General features: G+C 39.1%; 1 protein-coding gene across 1 annotated transcript in view; it reads right to left on the bottom strand.

Annotated features, from left to right (window-relative positions):
• The window catches only part of LOC145498308 (transcription initiation factor TFIID subunit 1-like), a 30809-nt gene that overhangs the window by 4416 nt on the left and 4656 nt on the right, over positions 1-21737 (bottom strand). The window contains 38 exon segments of the mRNA XM_081478216.1: positions 267-323; positions 435-497; positions 1035-1102; positions 1513-1597; positions 1786-1878; positions 2238-2294; positions 2385-2426; positions 2583-2629; positions 3140-3192; positions 3830-4029; positions 4517-4607; positions 4889-4948; positions 5669-5799; positions 6459-6547; positions 7055-7070; positions 7272-7349; positions 7731-7854; positions 8226-8322; positions 8562-8640; positions 9055-9186; positions 9323-9472; positions 9894-9974; positions 10677-10807; positions 11864-12005; positions 12317-12431; positions 12542-12627; positions 14120-14227; positions 14663-14836; positions 15175-15348; positions 16172-16218; positions 16573-16705; positions 17462-17590; positions 17856-18067; positions 18495-18720; positions 19091-19288; positions 19817-20076; positions 20476-20667; positions 21577-21633. Of these exon segments, the coding sequence (XP_081334342.1) occupies positions 267-323; positions 435-497; positions 1035-1102; positions 1513-1597; positions 1786-1878; positions 2238-2294; positions 2385-2426; positions 2583-2629; positions 3140-3192; positions 3830-4029; positions 4517-4607; positions 4889-4948; positions 5669-5799; positions 6459-6547; positions 7055-7070; positions 7272-7349; positions 7731-7854; positions 8226-8322; positions 8562-8640; positions 9055-9186; positions 9323-9472; positions 9894-9974; positions 10677-10807; positions 11864-12005; positions 12317-12431; positions 12542-12627; positions 14120-14227; positions 14663-14836; positions 15175-15348; positions 16172-16218; positions 16573-16705; positions 17462-17590; positions 17856-18067; positions 18495-18720; positions 19091-19288; positions 19817-20076; positions 20476-20667; positions 21577-21633 (4277 nt within the window).

Genomic DNA, 21737 nt, shown 5'->3' with positions numbered 1-21737 from the left:
GTCGCATAAGGAAAAGTGCGGCCTACTCATTTATGCATCGATTGCCCTTATTCAGTTTATCTGTATGTCATTGAAGAAAGTGCTATGTAGGCGCACTTCACCGCAAGTTCCACAATCAGTGTCAGTGTTAGACTTGGTTCCTCATAGTTATTTCGTGATCAGAGATATGAAGCACGAGATCGTCTGTGGATCGGTCTGTACCGAGGGGGTGATCCCCCCCTTTGTAAATTCCTTGGTAATAGGTACATTTGAACTTGTCGACTTACTTCTTGCAATCCTTTCAACTGTGCGACGAGATTTTCCAGGAAGAAAGAAAACGCGATCTGTGAAGTACAGCAATATGTAATTTAGGAACATTTAATTGTGACGCCCAAATACTGTAAACTGCAATCTTTTTCACGGCTAAGGAGGACTTCACATTTGCTGACAATTACCTGTGGATCGTCGCTAAGCATGGGGTTTATCTCTTTCTCCAGCTGAATGATTTCATCTTCTTTCTAAAGGAATGAACGTTTAGTACTGTTTTAGATTGCATACAAATGATATTCGTTATGATCTTTATAGGGTATTTATAATCAACATGATTTTTCCGCTCATAAATCGTCTTGGACGTTGCTATCATGGATGTGTTAACCCCAAAGAAATTTGTCTTTCGCATCAATTTTAATAGTCATTTAGCAAGTCAACTTAGACTGTTTTGTTTTCATCTTTCTTCAGCCGGATTTCGTTACATTCTCCACGTGTCCCTCGTCAACTTCTCTCATGTAAGCTTCACTTGTTCACTTACTATCTGTATACCTATTTTATTCCTGATCTCGTTCACCGTTCAATTCAAAATGAACGTTAATATGCTAAACATTCCGGCTGATTCAAGACCGACCGGTTGTCATTCACGAGGAGTTGAACATAGGACTATTGCTGGTTGACAAGGATCGTTAGTTTTCAAACCGTCTGTCAGAAACAGTGCTGATAACCCAGACACGCTACCTACACTGTTGGGTAAACGGAAACAGTCACTGATCTGATGTACTGACCTCGTTCAACGCCTTGTTACAGACTTCCAACATTTGTTGAGCTGAACCAGTGTAAGTGTGCGTAGGACCTAAAAGGGAAACATGATAAGTTCAGCGATCTCAATGGAATTTAAAGGAGAAACAAGTACCTTTTGCAAAGGGGTTCTCCATAAACTAGACCTATAATTACGATCCAATACGTCAAGTAAGTTCTTGATTGAATTTTTTATTTCTTTTTGAGAGCTTTGTGTTGGTTTTCGTAAAGCCTGGCAAGTCAGAAACAGAGTAAGCCAAGATAGGCGGGGCAAGTGAGAAACAGAGAAAGTCAAGATAAACGGGGGTGCCAAAGTGGCCTGCATGTGGTCGTTGGTTGTTTGATTCGCTGTGAGGTTGGATGAACAGACAGAAAAATAATTTTGTGGTAATTTTGATTAGCAGCTGGCTTCAGCGAGAAGAAACGGCTCGATATGTTTCATTGCAAACGTACAGACTCACTTACCGTTATACAGAACACTGTTTGACACGATCAAGGAAGCGTGTTCGAGAAACTCCTCTCTGGACAGATATTTACACTTTCGAAGATTCTAATGATAGCAAAAAGTAAAATATGACCATGTTTAACACTGAAATGAGAACGTATTATCTGTATTGGACTGAAACTAGCGTTCAACCGAGACTAAGGAACAGAACACTTATAAAAGCCTATTTAAGATTTCTATGTTAAAATGTTAGTTATTTCATGGGCTCAATAGGCAGCTAAAAAATGTCGCACCTCTCGCATTGTCTGTAGATCCATGGGAATTTTAACAATGTTGTAATAATCAGGAACAGTTTTTGCTGATACAGGATGGTGGAATGGCCATGTCTGTGAACAGAAAACAATATTACGAAGTTACAAAAGCCTCGGCGCTAATTTCCACACATAGTCTCGCGTGATAAATGTACCAGAGATATACGAAGAAAGTTATTTAAGAATATAGCTATTTGTGCTCCGAGGAAATAGTGGCAAATGGAACAAGAGGGAGTTCTGATTTTGTTTTTGTGCCATCGTGATTGGTTCTATGGTAAACTTACTTTTTAATACTAGTCAGAAAATCGTTCTACCCATGAATAACACATGGCATTAATGCACTCCTTCAGTTTCGGAAGATTTTAAAGAAAAGGGACGACTCAGGAGGGCAGTTTACCATCAACATCTAACAGTGCACTGACGATTTCACTTACTTCGTCAACTTCTTTCATTTTGTTAAGAATTCCCTCAAAAACAACTTGCAGAGCCACCTGATGTAACAATGAACAATACAACAAGTTAGTAAATGGCAAGAGAGGAGTCTAAACAACAGCAAAAATTAAAGCATTAAGTTCCCCTACCTCAGGATTTGCCCTACGACGGTTGATAGACTTCCGAGGTTTCTACAAACACACAATGAAACAGAACAATTCAGTGGAAAGTTTATACAGGAAGAGGACTATAATAGGGATATAAGTATTTCATCTAATAAAGTGATGTTTAAAGACGACAATTTTATGTTCTTTTGGTTCGATGTGCCGTACATTTAAACATCATACCTTCAGATAGTCACAGTGCATCACTCCAGAACGCCTCTTCTTTCGAACTAGAACAGGAAAAAAAATTGCACTTAAATAAATCCGTTATTGAAACTGAGGTGAAAGGAGTATTATCTCAGGCTATGCTTACGCAAAACCTAAAGAAAATGTTTCATAACTGTATTTTTGAATAAGAACTAAATTCAGATTATGTAGAGCTACACTGTATAATTTCTGAATGAAGTTCCACGTTGAAAACATGGCGTTTTTTGGAAACCTGCAAAGAAATCTGAATCAAAGTTGAAAATTTAGCCTGCAACTGTCCACAGTATTAGTCATTCTGTCCTCGCCACATGCATCCTTCATGGTCTTCACTTCCTAATGGACTCCTGTTATTTATTGAGCAATGTTCCACAAAATTATGAAACTAACTTTCCACCGGCTTTCTATGTTTGCTGGTGAGTTTCTCAGCAAAATCACGCTTACAACAAATAACATTATAACAGAACATCAGCGCTGTTAGACTAAAATACCCAATGCTGATGGAAGCTCAGAGAGATCTATTTTTTTTTCCTCACCAGATTCTTTGGGGAATCGCAGAACAAGTGATTTCCGCTTCAGCTCGTTTGTTCTGAAAGAAAGCAGCACAAGCAAGGTCAGTGACGTCCACCACAAAATGACAACAATGAATAAAACGGTTTTCTTAAATAACTCATGACTACTTTGTCTAAGGGTTAGTGTTTTCGTCTCCGGATCGAGCGGTCCGAGTTCGAGCCCTGGCCAGGGACATTGTGTTGCGTTCTTGGGCAAGACACTTTACTCTCACAGTGCCTCTCTCCACCCAAGTATATAAATGGGTACCGGCGAATTTAATGTTGGGGGTAACCCTGCGATGGACTAGCATCCCATCCAGGGGGAGTAGAAATACTCTTAATCGCTTCATGCTACAGAAACCGAAGATAAACTCCGGCCTGATGGGCCACTTGGCTTGTATGCAGACTTTACCTTAACCTTACTTTACCTCAGGTTTCTTGTTGCTTGCTGTGATTGGTTTCGCCCGACAAGAAATTAACCAATCACAGTAAAGATTTTTCCTTCTTCTCAAAAAACCAACCAATCGACAAGCCAAACCAAATCGTTATTAGCCAACGGCGACTTTCCCTGCTGCATTGCACGTGTTTCATGATAACCTTTACCCCTCATGTCACGTGGGTCAAGTACGTCACGTGCCAATTATGAACTTTGAGACCTCTCTTTAGTAAACTTACTGATCGAGGAATGCTTTTCCAAGAGTAATTTTCGTTCCTTCTACTTTCACCAAATCATCCTGGGGCATGTTCAGTTCTTCTTCAGCCACTTGCTCGTCAGTCATGGCTACTGTCACAGAGCCAGGGTTAGCTTCCTGGTAGTTCGGACAGTTCTTGTTTGTTCGCATGTGTCCTATCGCTCCACAAGCACCACACTTCAACTAAACGAAAGAAAAATAAATGTGTTACTGAGGAAGTGAATAATCAAAGACTATATCAGATTTATAGCGTTTTGAAACAGTATTTTACAACATCAAGGGCAACTTTGTAAAGATGCCCCACCAATTGTGGAGTTACCTGGCAAAAGACCCTATGTACAGGAAAACTGAAAATGCGTAACCCACTCTCCTCTAGAAAAACTACAGGTGTCCCAGGCGAGTGGACACCGGCTAGATAAGCTGGCAAACGGGGTGTGATGTTTTACGTCAGTTTTCCATACGCTAACCTGAAAATGTCGGTCAATGTGACTAGAAAATGCGAAGATGGAAAACGGTCCACAAGAACTGAAAAATACTTATTAATGAATGAATGATTGATCTCCGTTTGTTCGTCCGATGGCGGACGTCGGTCGTGTTCTGGTTACTACTCCATCTAACATTTATTTGGTAATTTTTAAGCACAACCTTAACTACAGACAGTTCCACTTACATTATTAGGTGGCTTTTCTTTCTTCTTTTTAACCGGCTGCAATTTCTCCTTTTGTTCGTTTCGCTTAATCCTTCGTAACTGTTCTTGAATCCTAAAGTTTCCACACACACAAAAAAAACCATCGTTAAGTTGAAAAAACATGAATAAAACCAAAAAGCACCGGCTTCAAACACACCGCTCCAAAAATCAAATCAGCTTCAAGAAATCTTAAGCATTTTGTAAATCATTCTAACTTCGAAATATTAATTCTCCTTACCTATTCCCATACATTTACTTTAAAGTTACTATTGGGAATTTAGTGATGCATCAGGGTTATTCCTGAGGGGCCAGTTGTGTCAAAGTTTACTATCCCAATGCCAACATAAGCTTTACCTTCTCTTTTCTCTACGAATTTCCTCTTTGTGGACCTCATCATTGCTTGCAAACTGGGCTCTACAGAAACAAACAAACAAAAAAAAACCCAGCAAAGGTTGCGAGTCGCATTGCATTTTGAAGGTATCTTGTTATGAAATATGTTCCCATTGTAGTCTCTCCACCCTACTTCAGAAAATGCCATTTCTCGACTAAAGAGCTAGCAACACCAAGTTAAATTCGCTTACATTCGAGTTTACTGTGAGCTAAATATTGCTGTTCAGTGGATAAGCCCTTCACTGAATCCGTCACGTTCAAACTATCAATTTTATTATACTCTTTGCATTTCTGGCGACTCAATAAGGTTAAGTGTCAAGCATCTAGAAAGCGACTTTTCCCATGTCGCTCAGCTGAGAAGGTTCGTATTACTAAAACTATAGTTAATAAAGGAAAATGGACATGAAGCCCAGTAAACTTCACAGGAGCGAGCAGAGATCAAAAGGTTTTTCTTGCAAGGTTTACGACCATGTACAATCCTTTGTTTTGCGCGCATACGCGCACTCATTTTGTTGAAGTATATAACTGCAACCTTTCTGTTTGCCCCCTGCTCGAACACACATAAAGATCTACTGTGATTTGTCCACGGTCGAGACTAAAGCCCTCAGAAAAAAAAAAAAAAACATACAACAAAGAATTTGCCGAGTTTCGCAACCACTCCAGTCCCCTCTTTCTATGCTTCAACAGAGTAACTCATTAAAAGATTAAAACTACGGATAAAAATAATTCACAAATACACTGTACTTGACGTTCTTGTCCTTGTTAAACTTGAGGTAAGCATCAATCACAGCCTGGTTTTTAACGACTTCAATGCGAACAAATTCCTTTCCGTCGGTTGTTTTAAACGTTCTTCTTATTCGAAGACGACGTCCAACCTGGCAGAAAAGAAAACGGTGTCAACACCTCTTTAAAAAAAAAAAAAAAAAAAAACTCCCCTTAAGCATCAGAGCAGACTAAAACGAGAGACCTTTTTCACGGTTTCTGATGCCATCGTGCTTGGGGAACAAACAGAGCAAAAATTGCAGTAAATGTGTGGGAAAAGTAAAACGTTCGATACCCAATAAGTTGAGAGTGATAGACTTTCTGAGTATTGTATGAGTTTCAGGGAAAACTGAGATACCCAGCAGAAAGTGTTTTCGTCAAATTTGAATATAGATTTGCTGTCAGGCAAGGAACTGCACTTTTAATTTTTCATACAAATAAATGTCTCTAAATTTTCCAGTAAATTGCGGTTCTGTTTTACAGACAAATGTATATGGAAAAATGAAAACCTTAACTGTGGCTTTTCTAGCGAGGCTGTTTCTCTCAAATGTGGTCTGTAAATTATTTTATTGTTTAAGAAACCACTCGCAAAATCCAAAATTACAACTCAATTTGACATTCAGTCTTGTTTGAGGGCAAGCTGAACCTAAGGCTAATTTAGAAGATTTATTTCATTCAGTTGCAAACATACTGGTGTTGAATTGAAGTAAGTCAAACTTGAAACTATTGATATCAGTGGCCGGTATTCTAAGCGTTTTCCTTGTATACTTGCCATTGATGATTCATAACTAGTCACTGAAGCTGTTTCATCGTCATCTCCTCTGCTATCTTTCTTAAGCCCTTCCTTTCCACCCTTTTCGCCTGCAATATTGAATGAGGTAGGTAGGTAAAGTCTGTATACGAGCTTAGTGGCCCATCAGGCTGGAGCTTATCCCGGTTTCTGTAGCATGAAGCCACTAGGAATATTTCTAATCCCCCTGGATGGGATGCTGGTCCATCGCAGGGTTACCCCCAGCATTAAATTCGCCTGTTCCCACTTATACACCTGGGTGGAGAGAGCCACTGTGAGAGTAAAGTGTCTTGCCCAAGAACACAACACAATGTTCCCGGCCAGGGCTCAAACCTGGACCACTTGACCCGGAGTCGAGCGCACTAAACATGAGGCCACTATGCCTCCCTCCCTTTGATTTTCATAGTTTAACGGCAATCAATGAAAACAAAAAAACGGGGGGAAAAAACACTCACAGCGAATCGTCTATAAGAAATGAAAACATCTTTGTATTTTGTTCACTGCTTGTCTAGGCGTTACTAGTAAGTAAAAACCACCCCAGAAATAAAAGACATCTGATACAGTAGCGAATGCCGTACCTGAATTCTTGCCGTTCTGTTGAGATAAAAATGGAAATAAGATATTTACTTTGTTGTCAGTGGCAAAGTAATTCTATTCACGAACGTAATAAAGGCATGAGTTGAGTATCATACTCTCACAGCGGCGAAAAGACTGAGCGCGAACAAAACTTAAGTTAATGAACTTAGTAAGTAGCATTGCATGTAAAATCATTTATACAAGGCTGTTTCAACTTACAGATTCCTTGCTAGGTTTGTCATCGCTCAATAATTTCTGAAGTTCTCTTCTCTCAGCCTCTTCTTCTTCATGAGTGAGCTGAAAAAAAGAAAACCTCGTTGAAATCACGAAAAAACCTTCACAACTAAACACAATATGAAAAGGAAAGAAAACAGATTTTAGTTCTGTTTGTTGAAGACGTTTTAGAACAACAACACTGCTGTTTCTTATTTGTCCGTTTGGACAAAAGTGATAGTTTCAATCATTAAAAAATCTCAGTAATCACGAAATATTATTCTTCATCACTTAAAGTGATTCAATTCTAAAATTTCTCAACCTTTTAAAAACGAAGGAAAATGGGCAGGTGATAAGAATATAGCCCTGATCATCTCAGCACAGAAGTCTTGACCGAAAACTGAATTCTCTCATGACGACTTACACAAAAGGTACGGAAGTAGTAAGGAGAGTATAGACTCTGACCTGCATGCTGGTTTTCTTGTTGGCTAACATGCTTTCCAGGTTTTTGCCCAATTCATCGATATCGCTTCCTTCATCACTGCTGCTCTCCTCATCTGTGGACAGGACCTCAGTTGATGATAGAACCCTACAGACGAAACAAAACAAGACTAGATGTGGATTTCAGAGCACTTAAAACGAGTTTTTATTTCTCCCTGGGTTTAATTCCTTGTTAGAAACAGTTAGCCTGTAAAACTATGGAGGGACATTCAAACTGACAGTGAAATACATTTGTTGTCAGTTTTCACTACAGTCAAGAATTTAATTCTTTGACAACTTTCTTCTTAAAGTTGGTTTTCCATACTTATTAGCCGCCCCTAACAACTGCATGAACAATTTATTGGCATTTGGCATACTTTGACACCTTCACCTCTTGAAAAATTTGTCTGCAATATAATATATTTGAAGGATTCTAAGCTAAAGTCCCGTCCACACTACGCAGCACAAACGACTATGTACCTGTTCTGTAAGTCAAATATTCTTTGGCATTCTTCTTTGTAGCGTTCTTGATGCTCAGCAATTGTGAATCTTGATCCTCTGGCAAACTTACTCATACCTGTTGTCATCGATGAAATACTTTGACATAAGGATTATGCTAAATAATAGTTGTTAGGCCGACAGAAATGAAACAAATTGAAATCAAAGCAAAATTCTATGAAAAAGTGTAAGAGAGTAAATGACCAAAAAACAGAGCGTGACGGTGTGACGCTAGCGCGGATTGAAGGGGGACTTTTAAAATGTCGTGACAATAATGTGACTAGTTCCTTTAAACAAAGATTATACTTGGTGTCACACCTTCTTCTCCAGACTTGGCCGCCTCTGTGGACATTGTGCGAACAACATGAATAACTTCCCATCTTGAAAGTTTGCGAATCTACACCAACAAACAAACGAACAAATGAAACAAGCAAGCAATTGTTAGCAAAATACCGTAAACTGCCGCTTATAACCCCCGGGCTTATAAGTTGAATAAAAAGAAACTGTTTCGACATGAGCTACAGCAGTGTTGATTGAAATACGTTTTTCATATACTGGTTTTTGAGTAAGCTTTGAGGGACAATAATAAACCGAATTCATTTTATTTTAAACTATGGAGGCGGGCTTATAATCGGAAGTAATTTGTTTACAGGTAGATGGACCTATTTTTTTTACAGGCCCTACAACCGGAGGGGCTTTTGAGCGGGACGGCTTATAAGCGGTAGTGTACGGTAGTAAAAGAAACGTGCGATGCCAGCGGAAAAGCAAAACAGCGACAGGGAAATGGTGTATTTGTACAAGAAAGCATTACCTCTTCATCTGATACTCTGAAGTTCCTTAACACTTGTCTCGCTTGCTTAAGGGACAGTCTTCTCAGATCAGCGTCTGTTCCTGTAACAGTCTTCTGTTTTCGTATCTGCGGTGAGCTGGTGCTTGAATCATCCTAATCAAAACAACAAAAACAACAACAAAAACAAATTTACACAGTGAGTACTGACACCGACCTAATACTCTCTGGCAATGCGTCAAGGGTGAGCGAAAACGCGTGAGAAAAATCAAAGTTATGTGCATTAATGTACCTTGTTTGCCATGGGCTTGTTAGGTACTCTGACGTAGGAAAATCCTTCCCCACACCCGGTGGGGTCCGCCGAGCCTGTGACTGCCAGTTGACATTTTCCTTTCATGGCTGAAATGAACGCTCTGGTGGTGTTCCATGGTGCTGTGCGAACCTACGAAACAAACAGTAATTAATTAAAGCAAGCTCTGTAATTAATTGGCTAAGGCTTCTTTAACCTGGTTTAACAAATCAGAGCAGAACTTTTCAACCTGCAGAACTGGCGGTTTAGCGGTGCAGAGCATGAAACACAATACACACGTGCAGAACGCGAGAGATTAGCTGCGAAAACTAAACTTCGTGTATGCCGCATCGCGTTTTGCTCCGCTAAACCACCTGTTGCAGACTAAGTTTTTTCAAGCTCATCAAGCGATGAACTATGCAAAATATGGATGTATCGATTGATTTAAAGTCAGGCATTAGTAAAACAACAACCGTTTATAACTCATATACCTTCACAATGCCGTGTGCCAATGCAACTATCATAAATGTGTTTGTTGCCGAGGCTTATCAAAATCTAAGATCTCGCTCATTACCTCGTCGTCGATGTTTTTACTTTCAGAGTCATCGTTGTCGTCATCACAGGAGAAAAGAGACTTTTCTCCATAACCTGCATCCTGAGAAACAAGAAAACAGGTCAACACTGACTCCGTAACACCACTTAGGAGTCATGAAAATCTATTTTCTCCTTAAAATATCAATATTGCATTAAACAGACCGGTAATGAGAATAACGAAGATGATTACTAACTAGGATATATTGTCTACACTGATGAAACATCAATTTCCCAAGACCATTTCCCATAAGAAAACTCTTTCAATAAGTAAGGAGAACTAACATTCTGAAATATGAAAATCCTGCAGCACTGTCTAAGGGAGGCTTCATCGAAGAAGGACATTTAACGGCAGGAAAGGAGGGGGGTTGACAAAAAGTTAAGTGTTAAATGTTTATAGTGGTCAATGCACTTAACTTCAACCAGCTAGTTCTCAGGCATGCAAAGATATATCTCAAATAAACACATCAGGCTTACAAATTCCAACTGGCGGGAGGCAGACCAGCTGGCTATTTACAAGCATCACCGAGGAGTTGAACTAGGGTCTGCCGAGAAACAACTCCAGCTTAGTGGTCAGAGCGAGACTTGGACCTGCGACTTCCGGATTTCAAGCCCAGCTCCCTAACCACTCGGCCACGCTTCCTCTCAGGGAGGAGGGGAAGGTAGAGAGAGGATCAGTAGAGTTTGTACAGTACTGAGGTAGAGGGGGTTAGTAGAGTATGTACAGTATAACAAATCGTTGCGTTCAGTTAAATCAGACGCTTACCTTGAGTCTCTGCTCGGCCGCCAACATACTGTAAAACGCACAGCACTGCTCAGGTGACACCAAAGCACGCATCTCTTCCTCAGTCGGCAAACGGAAATCACTCTTGAGCACCCACCAGTTACAGTCCGTGCCTGAGGTAACACACCAGTGTGGCCATCAGTTAGCTGGTAAATCACTCACATAACCAGCAAGATAACCACTCACTAATCCACCTAACCAACCACTCGCTCTCTGCTTATTCACTGTTTTTGTTTTCTTTTCAATTAAACGAGCAAGGGACTGGGTACGTACATGTATGTCCCTCCAAACCATATAAGGTTCTCTCAAATCACAGCTTTTCAAAAGTGCCATTTTACATTGTTGTGTACCAAAAACACTGACATTTGGTAAACTTACTAACCTGTAGATGCTCCTTTATGTACAAGGCTCAGTTTTTCAAATTAATCGATTTTAAATATTCGTACCTACAATCTTTAATCCCTTGTTCGTTTAGAACATGGCTAATACTTTGCTATGCTACACCTTGCTATGCCATTCTTTTACTATACTCGACTCGGCTCTGCTATACTACAATCGATTTCTTTTCTTAACTAACTTTAGTAGCAACGAAGTTTTTCTACCCTACATGCATGTTCTTCTGTATTTCGCTGTACTATGCTACACTTACACTAAGCTATGAGTTACGCTGCTCTAAGTCCCTACACTGAACTGTACTATACTCACTCCAAAATGGAAAAGATTCTAACTCCATATCCTGGGAATCTGAAATAATGAATTCCTTCAGTGTTAACTTACTTCATCTCACTGTTCAAAACCTACTGTTCTGTACCATGTTGTAACTAAACCAACATCTACTCTATACTGTATAGAAAACAAAGAAAAAGTGGTATCTTAGAGACACTAAAACTGACTGTGCTTAATTGTACTAAACGGACTTTCCAAACCAGCAATTCAGATTACAACGACTGCTTGTTCACGCACGCGTGATCACACACACTCTTGCACACGTTCAATCACGCATGCTCTCTCTTGCTCCCTCCCTCTCACTCATGCACTCTCACGACACCTTCAGGTACTCATACTAATCCACGCCCACCCACGCGCGTCCACGCACACGCCCACGCACGCTAATTCCGCGCACGCACGCACGTATTTCACAAATTCGACTAGCCAGCCAAGCAACCAACCTGTTCTTTTAAAGTCAGCACAAAGCTTGAGTCGTTTTCTAATGCTGCTTTCGGAGTGCATGGGAAAAGCTCGCTTGATGTCATCCATCTTGATCCTTCTGGGTGTGTCTGGACTCTTCCAGAACAGACGATATATAAAAATCTGTGGAGATATGTAAGTGAAACTGTTTTACAACACGTCATCAAAAATGCATCTCCAGTGGGTAAATACATTTTATGAAATCACTTAGTAAATGACTAAAGGTTTACTGAAAAACTTCAGTAGAAGCGCGGATGGAATCTGCTTGCATGTTCAAAGATGGTTTGCGTTCTTTGATTGTCAGCATTTCGTAAATGAGACACTCGAATTTGTTTCGGCACTTTTTGAATACCGAAAAGTTGTTAATTGATTAGATATAAAGTTGCGTTTTCAAATGTCTCCGGCGTAGTCAAGACGGGGCCTTTAGAACTCACCTGCAGGAAGTCCCTGGCGTGGATGTTGGCTTTTTTAGAGTTTGGTCCTGGAACTTCAAACTTTGGGCATTCCTGTCCCACTGTAAATATTGTTTTCACATCACGAATCCAATACCTAAATAAATGATATCGTGTCAAAAAGAGCTTCATATAAAATACGGTCACGTAGAAAGAAAATTCAGTCTTATTTCTCCAAACGACACGTGATGATATGGTGGTACCTACCCCGAAGGATTTCTGATGACCAGAAAGTCCGTCTCGGGTAACCCGTGCTGGAAAATGGGAGCTCTGAACAAGTTACATTCGAAAGCCTGTAAAACAACGATGATAAAATCCTGATGTGACATACAGTAGAACACCTATTCTCATACCCGTATATTCAGAAATTCATCAAGTTCAAACGTAAAAGATCATGACCGTGACGGTGTTTGGATATCTAATCTTAAGTAGAATAGATTTTTAGGATTTTATTTCTCCGTTGTCCACTTAGTTTTGATTGAGAAGATATATCAAACGTTCCAGTCAGTGTTTGATCACATTTCCAAACACCTCGAAGTTTGTCAAAAATACTGCCTTCGCGGTGTCTGGGAATGTGGCAAAACACATACTCTCCTGTTTGATATATTAAGAAAAAAACTCCCTAAAAAAGAAATAATGTGCAAGTGGTCCCTGCTGCAGTACTTCAATCATTTATTTTGTCTCTTTCCAAGTCAGTCTTAACAATCACAACTGCGAAAGTTGACTCTGAGTTCTGCCGTATTGTGCTTCAACTACTCATTTCTATTGTTTCTTTCCAACGGCGGGTTCTTTCTGCATGTGTTGTACAACTCCACGTTTTAATTTGTGACATTTCGCTTCAGAGGTTTCACAGCGACGTATCTTAACCCTTTGAATACCAAACTTTCGCCAAAAAATACCGTTTTTAACCGTTTAGTCAGGTTTTTTAGCTGCCATGACGATAAATAAGCCTAAGTTTTGCTAAGAAAGCTTTTTTTTTACTAAAAGGAGAGGTTTTTCGAGGATTAGGTACAAAATTGAGCAAAATTTCAATTCCGGGCATGCGTATAAGCCAAAATTTGGACTTTTTTTTTGCCATTAACCGTTCTCAATTTTGTTCGTTGCCCCTTTCCTTTCTGTTTTTCTCGGCCCTTTTACACTGGCTACCTTTTGCATTGTATGTTCTTTCTGGCTGCCGTGAAAAGTTGGATGTTAATTACGGGCGAAGCCCAGAAATGGACCTTGATCAATGATAGGCGTAGTGGACCAATTTACCACCGTTTTTGCACCAAAACTGATAACGTTGTTTTCGATTTGCGACATCGGAATGTCGTCGATATCTAAACCTGACCATTGTGCGGAAAGGCCTAGCCTAGCACTACTATCTGCTTATCAAGAATATCTGATGACATTTAAATTGATGACGTCACAAGTGGTACAAAGAGCACGACCATTAATTACGCATATGCGTAGTTATATGCGTAGTTGGTATTCAAAGGGTTACGTCTCAATGTGGGTTTCTACGCGAAACGTCTCTACGTTTCGCTTCAAAATTCTCCGATCTTGCAAACTTCCCTCGCGAAATACGCGAACTAACAAACATACTGAACTAACAGAAAACAGTAAAGTCAAAAATACTTGTTCACAAAAAGAGTCACGTGCGCGCGAAACTTGTTTTGTCGAATTCCATTCGACTGATGTTCACTTGAACTTGGTCAGTTCTTTGAATACACGTGCCAACAAGAGCACTTAACATTTTCGGTCGGCACGTACACAAACGACACGTCATAAGTTCTATGAACTGACCTGCAGAGCTTCTCCCGGCATCAGCTGTCCGAGAAATGGCGATGTCTGATGAACTGGCACGGGTTCACCATATTCATAGGTTGGCCTACTCTCATCCTTACCGGGCTTCTAACAGCAATAATAAGAAACTCAACAACAATTTATAGACCTCTAGCACCAGCAAAACTGACCAGGTCCATCTTTAATTTTCATTGCATATTTACACCTCACAGCACTTTGCCAGGCTAATAAGTGAGCTGCGTCACAGTTTGCGTTCTTGAAAAGTTTAGCCTTTTTTTTTTTTTTTTTTAAGTTCGTCGTTTGTAATCCGTGTTAATCTTCTCCATCCTTAACCATCCTTGTTCCTTTATGGTTTAATATCATCTTTTTGGTGTTTTTCTATCTTAGTAAACTATCATTTTCAAGTTCCTTCAGTTTAAAGGCAATTTTGGACGAGGCCAAAATATCTCAAAATCCCGTGACTTTTCTCCTTAAAAATATAGTTGACTTTCAACAATAAAATTACAAGAGTGATCAACATCTAATTTATCTTTTCCTACTCACCCTCTTGTAATAGTTTCTGACTTTTGCATTCATGCCCACAGCCATGATGAGCGGGGGATATTCTTCACAATATTCAAACAACACAAGGTCACCATCCATCCCTGTTAGATCAGCCGGCGTCCTCATAAAGAACATTTCACCTCCACCTGATGCCAAACGCTCTTTCTCGCGTTCCTGTAAGACAATGCAGCAGTTTGAAATTAGTCTAAAAATAACAGTAACCATTATGCGTGATAAAAATCTCAAGCTCATAATCTATTTGCTTAATAGAAACACGATTTTAAACCAATCAGCGCGCATATTTTCTTGGGCTATTTTCTATTCATGGCTGGAAGAGGAGCAGTAAAACTACCCAAAACAACATCGAAAGAAAATCGGATAACCTCATAAAAATTACTCTTGAATTCAAACTTGAAAATGCCAGGTTCACATTTTCACATAGCACTGGTTCAGAGGTCATGCAGTAGGGACAGTTTTCCTGATCACAAATCAAATCAAGCCATAGACCTTACCCTGGCTTTCTTCTTGATAACCTTCAAAAGCCCATACACAGCATGTCTGCCAGGCTTAGATAATGCGTCATGGCTGATACGTCGGAGAGGAGAGCGATGAAAAGTTCGCAGATCATGGATAGACATACAGGTGGGGAAGTAGGGCCGTTGAAGTTCAATGGCAGGCAATGAATGCTGTAGAGAAGAAACAGAATGTATTAACTTAAAAGGTTACATGGATGTTACTATTATATAAACTACTAAATGAACGAACAAGTGCTGTAGATATACATGTACATGGATAAACACCACGCTTGGCAAAAAAAAAAATGAAGTAAGAGAAGTCAGGAGTGCAAATTGAAGAGATGTTTACAGGTCATGAGAATACACTGACTATCAGAGAACTTTTCCATTTGGTTTGCTTCAACTAATTCAGGACATTTATGGGGTTGCATTTGATGAGATCTTTGGTATGAAGTTATCTTTAGTTGTCTCACTTGGAATTTTCACCCCCTAACCGAGATCAATTTCCTTAGACAGAGTTGCAACTTAGCATTCACACCAGTCATTTAGCTGTCCTATTGCCAATGTGATATCAGAGTAAAAAGAACTAAAAAGCAATCCGTCTCGTAAGATATATGTAAGAAGCAGCCACAATATAAAACTGTGACCAACAAAGACAAAAATAAAAAAAATCTCTAAAGCTTTATATGTTGTATGGGTTATTGACCAAGCCTATTTGGCCAAGATGACTGGATATTGGCCAAGATCTTGTTGTGTGTGTCTGTTTACAGAGTGAGATGCAGATGTGGTCCATAAAAATGGAAAAAAGATTCAAGCCAACATCCAGCAATCTCAACTGAACAAGCGTGGCCAGTAAGGATTTATTACATGGATTTTGTTACTCATATTATATTGACAATTACAGTAGCCTCTGAAGCAGCTTGAAAACTTGGCTAGTTCTTACACTGTAACTACTGTAGTATAGTTTAGAAAAAAGCAGAAAGAAGTGTCGGACCTGCACAAGATTTGATCCTCCATTTGTATCAAGAGAGGTTTCAGATGCTGCAAAGAAGAAACAAACACAAAAAAACAATGTTGATGCTGTAATCAATCTGCCCCCTATTAAGATTAGTACAGATCATTTTGGCGAATTGTACAGTGCCTAGAGCAGGCATGGATAGGCGCTATATAAATATTTATGTATGTATTCTCATTCACAAAACTTCGCACATTTACTACATTTGGCATGATAAATTGAGTGGTAAGACTTATTTTTGGTTTGAATGAAAAAATTGGAAAAGCACAACATCTGCTAAAAGGTTTCATTGAAGGTTTCACTGTAATTTATGGCATGGCCATGAGTGTTAAAGATTGAGGGGAACTAATATCAAATGTTCAAGCTTGAAAGATACTCACTGTTCTTTGCAGTGTAGTATTCGTCATGTGATAAATTAAACTTATCCTTTTGCTGCTCCTGTGGTTTTTTCACTTCTTCTTCGTCCTCTTTAGCATTGTTCTTGCCAAGCAGAAGTTTGGATTTTTTGGATTCCTGAACATAATCAAGACATAGAACTTCATAAATATGACCATTCAGTGATAATGCATTGTTTATAGTTGGTATTGCAGGGTTTAAGTTTGGGATCGGTGGCAAATTACAAGAGTTGAGGAGCAAGTAGATCATGTGGCCTCCCCAACCCTCAGTCCTTACCAGTAACTCACTTTAGTCCTCTTGCCAGAAAACCATGCATGACATTAAGACTACCACTTGGCCAATCCATAAAAAACAACAATTGCTTTGTGTCTCCCATTTGCACCTGAATTTGCATCTCATCTTTGATGTTTTGGCCTCACAGAAAACATGAAAACTTACATATCATGTGAACAGAACTTGTTCAAATGGTGCCACAAATGTTGCAAATTTCACATCAATCATCAATGTTTTGTTGGTAAAAAGTGACACATAATGGACAAAACCATCCATGTTTGAAAGTAAAACTACACACTAAATTCATCACACTTCATGGATGGATGCAAATAGTAGTAAGAACTTTCTTAAATTTGCCTGTTTCTAGCCATCTGTAGGCTACTTAAACGCTCGCTAGGTGAGATGCAACATCAAAGATCATGGCCAACAATCTGGGACTAGAAGTAGGTTGGAGTTTTTCCCTTCTGCCATTAACATGAAGTAGAGACTAAGAACAATAGCTAGCCCATCGCTCAACTGAATTGAAACACAAAGTTTGTAGAAATAAATGTAATTTGTTTTCAACCGAACAAATGAAGAAAAAAATTCCTCATGCTATACCTTCTTTGGAGTGAGTGTTGATGCGTTTTCCTTCACAACTGGACCAGTATCTTCAGGAATACTAAGAATGATGTTCTCATCATTTGGATCAAGTTGCATGATGGTGGGAGAAGGGATTGATGGCATGTTCTAGAACAAAAATACATTCTTCCTTTGAGTCCAAAGTACAGCTGTAAATTCTATTTTAACAATCAAGTCCATTCCAATCTAGGGACACACCCAGTTTGCAGAACAAAGTGGCTTCATTACTCCTTCTGGACACAATGCTCATCCAGTGTAATCATTCTCATTTATCATCTCATTTAACTCCTAAATATAAATTTTCTTACCATGATCTAAGGATATCCAACCCATTTAGCAATTTTATTAAAATTAAAAATTCTCAAATGCATACCTCTGCATCCCAAATAATCTTGTCTTCCCAATTGCCATAAACAAGCTCTGAATTTTCCACTGGAAATATCGAATACCATTCTAGAGATTTCTGGTTATTGCTATCCTCTCCAGGCGTGCCTTGTTTACTGGTCTGATTTAAAAACTCAGTGTTTGCTTTGATTGCAGAAGTAGTGTTCTTCAAAAAAGTTTCTAAACCTGGATGCCGAACTCCTGAGTAGAAAAGAGACATCAATCAAGAAGACACAAAAGAAATATTTAAAATGGTTTTTTATTTTCCTGAAATTCAGGTTGTGCTAAATTAATACCTATGAGGTAAAAAGAGGTCGAAGTCTGTTAGAAATAGATTGGAGGAAGAAGGTTTCTCATAACAACCATATTCTGTAAGCAGGCAGTATACCCCTAACATTTTGTTAAGTTGCCTTAAGAGGATGCTGTTACCCAACTAGTATTCTTAGATGGCTAGAGGCACTGTGAGAGTAGCCTAACATATCTTGTCCAAGAACATGACATGTTGACCCAGGCCAAGCCAAGACTCAGCCAAGGACCATTCAATCTAAACCCAGCACACTGACTATCAGACCAGTACACCTTAAAGATGTATGAGACAGAGGAAAATAAAAATTCAACTTGTTGATACCGAGTTGTTGCAAGAGCTGTTCCTGTTGCAGTGCATAAGCATGAGCAGTGCGCGTTGTTGCCGTGGGAATCCATCCTGCTCTAGCTTGTGCTTGAAGGTTTGGTTTCACATCGTCAAGAGTCCAGATGATGTCATCTTCCCAGTTAACTTGGGACACCATTTCAAAACAATCCCCAGGAGGGAGGGACTCTGGAGATTTAGGGGCATTGGCTTCATCCTCCGTTTTCTGTGAATGGAAAAGAGAGCACAACTAATGAAGATGCAACATGCACAATAACCACTGCAAACACCAGCTACAGCATCACCTGAGAACAATGTTCTTCTATTAATTCAAATCTTAATTAATAACTACATGTACTAGCCTAGCTGAGGCTTATAACTTAATTTTCATTACTGATAAGTACAGTGTAGAGGATGATTTTCTTTATTGTTATAATTATATTAAACCAGCCTCTTTGACAAAAGTAATGACATTCACTACATGGATATCTGTGTCAGAGATCTGATCAACCTGACTGTACTACCAGTTTGCTTAGGGTACATCTGTTTCAAGTGCTTGTCTGATGAACTTTTTTCGATCCCAGCTTTGATCTAACCTCTTTGAGCTTAAAGCCATAGTCTAAGTTTGTTCCATCTTCATTCACTCCGAGCATTTCATACCACAGAGCTGCTGGACCATTCCGCCATTCACATATGTATTTACTGCCAGCATCCTGGGCTCCAGAGGATGCCCAGTCACCATTGATGTCTCTTAGTTCGTCAGTTGTTGGTTCCCATGGGGCCATCAACTTGTCCTGAAAATAGATATGATACATGTTAAAACACCCTTAAAAGGCTGTACTTGAAATATCACAATAGCAATTATATATTATAAATGTCTGTTTCTACTAAGGATTAAAGAGGCAGTTGATCCATGTTTGATGTGTGTTCTCATTAAGACAACAACATTCCCTTGGCCTGAATATCACATTAATGTCTTCAAGCACTTGATGTAGAATGATATTTTATTAGTCACAAAAAGTTGAATATTTAGCCAGCAAGCCAGACAGCAAGCCACCAAAGTGTAGAAGCCCACATAAGCTTGTAATTCTATTTGTTGTCAGCAGCTTATGATGAGTCACAAAGTCTTCTTTTTATGTTTCATTCACCCCCAAAGCTAAAGCTACACATAAGCCTTGGTGCATCTCAGATTTTAAAACAAGGATCATGGCATCTGAGTGAGCCTTGGATTTTAAAACCATACATAATACAAAGGAAAAGCAAAACCTCGACTTCTGCAAAGACTGACCAAAATAACAGAGAATACCAAAGTACTTCCTCACCTCATCATCAGACATACAGTCCTCAGGTCTTGGACTGGGAGGGGATTTGGGTGGCTCTATCACAGGTTTTTCATCTTCTTGTTTTTTCTTCTTCTTTTTCCTTTTCTTGGCATTGCGCCACTGCTGGGGCATAGAGGAAGCCTTTGCAGGACCAAACAGACGTGAGAACCTCAACACTTGGCCAGGCCGGAACTCTGGAAACAGATCTGTGACTGTTTTACCATCATGAGTTGTGAGCCTACCACCCTCACTCAGCAGCTCTACAATTGAAAATATATATATATCATCAACAGTTCTGTGATCATTGTCCATTTGACCTTTGCAACAGGGTTGGGTTATCGGTTACTTTCTTTGGTTACTAAAAAATGGAAAGTTAAACTTAATGTTGTGGTTTGATTAAGGTACATGCTGATAATTTTGCCTGGAGAAAGAGATGTCCCTTATGCATCCTCTCCTATAATTACAGAGAAACAGAGATGGATCACATACAACATAAACATTACATAATTTCAACAATGCCAGTTTCTGGGTTAAAACAGAGTTTAGGGAACACAAAAGAAATTTAAACCATGACAAGATAACTTAATAGATAAGATATATGTAATTTTTATATGTGCTTAAGCTCATTAAGTATTAAACAGAAATTCAGATCAATTTACCTGATCCAATTGTACTAGCCAGAGGAGTAGTTAATGATTGTTTCTCAGCATTGTCACGGTCTGCCATTCCCTCGCCTGATGGGGATGCAGATAACTGGGGTGCTGGTGGAGGTGGCATTGCTAACCTATCCTGTTCTTGTTTGGACAGTGTAGATGCAGCAGGGGCGACAGTTGGTAACAGTATGCTTCCAGCTGTTTAGGAAAGGCAGAAATCAAGTTAAAACCTTTCCTTGCACCATATCACATAAAACTTCCATTATGATTAACATTGCAGTCCCCTGTGAGATTAATCCTTGCTAGGTATTGAAAACCAATCATGAGAATGAATTTCCCATTCATTGCAGCAGGTAATTAAATGGATGTAAGTTGTAAGTGAATTATGCGTCTTTTACTCCCTAAGAGTGCCATTTGGCACACAACATCATAACTTTGTGAATATTTGAGAGATTTCTATGAATTTTTGCCATGAAAATTGTCTTGTAAAGATCTGCTCATTGAAGGCATAAAATTGTGACCCCCTCCTATCTAAGATATGGTTCACCACCCTCATAATTTTACAATTTCTTTTTTCAGATGCACATGGAATGGAAGACTTGTTTCACATCAAGCTATGCACTAAGACCTGCTAAATTAGCTGCAGTTCGGGGGCATACCTATAATATTTGAGAATTGATACGCGCTAGAAGCTTTCCATTTTCACATTTCAAAGCAATTTCTCTCAAAATGACTACCTCCATCATAGCTGCTGACGTCAGTTCTTAAATAAGCTGATCAGCAGCTTTCAAATGGTATACTGTACACAGGCAGAGAGCTTTTATTTGCTGATTTTGGAAAAACTGTCGTTTGCCTTAGGGGGTAAAGGCTTAAGTAAATGTTTCAGGTATATATATATATATATATATATGTATATATATATATATATATATATATATATATATATATATATATATATATATATATATATTTTTTTTTTTTTTTTTTTTTTTTTAAAGTTGTATGACAATTTTGACAAAACACACATGAAATTATTTCCTAATTTGACATGTCACTATTTGATTACCCATGCTAATCACACAATAACAAAACAGTAAACAAGCAAACCTTGACCACTGGATGTAGTACTGACATTGCCATTGCCATCATCATCATAATCTTCATCTGAAAGAAATCACAACATTAACTCATAACAGTCATTACATTTAGATATTCTGAGGAAGATAAAAAGGCTGATCTTTCTTTCTGTTCTCGTTACTAACCTTCTA

The sequence above is a fragment of the Orbicella franksi genome, chromosome 9, assembly GCF_964199315.1.
Source record: "Orbicella franksi chromosome 9, jaOrbFran1.1, whole genome shotgun sequence".
Classification (NCBI taxonomy): Eukaryota; Metazoa; Cnidaria; class Anthozoa; order Scleractinia; family Merulinidae; genus Orbicella; species Orbicella franksi.
This window is presented reverse-complemented; position numbering and strand designations above follow the sequence as displayed.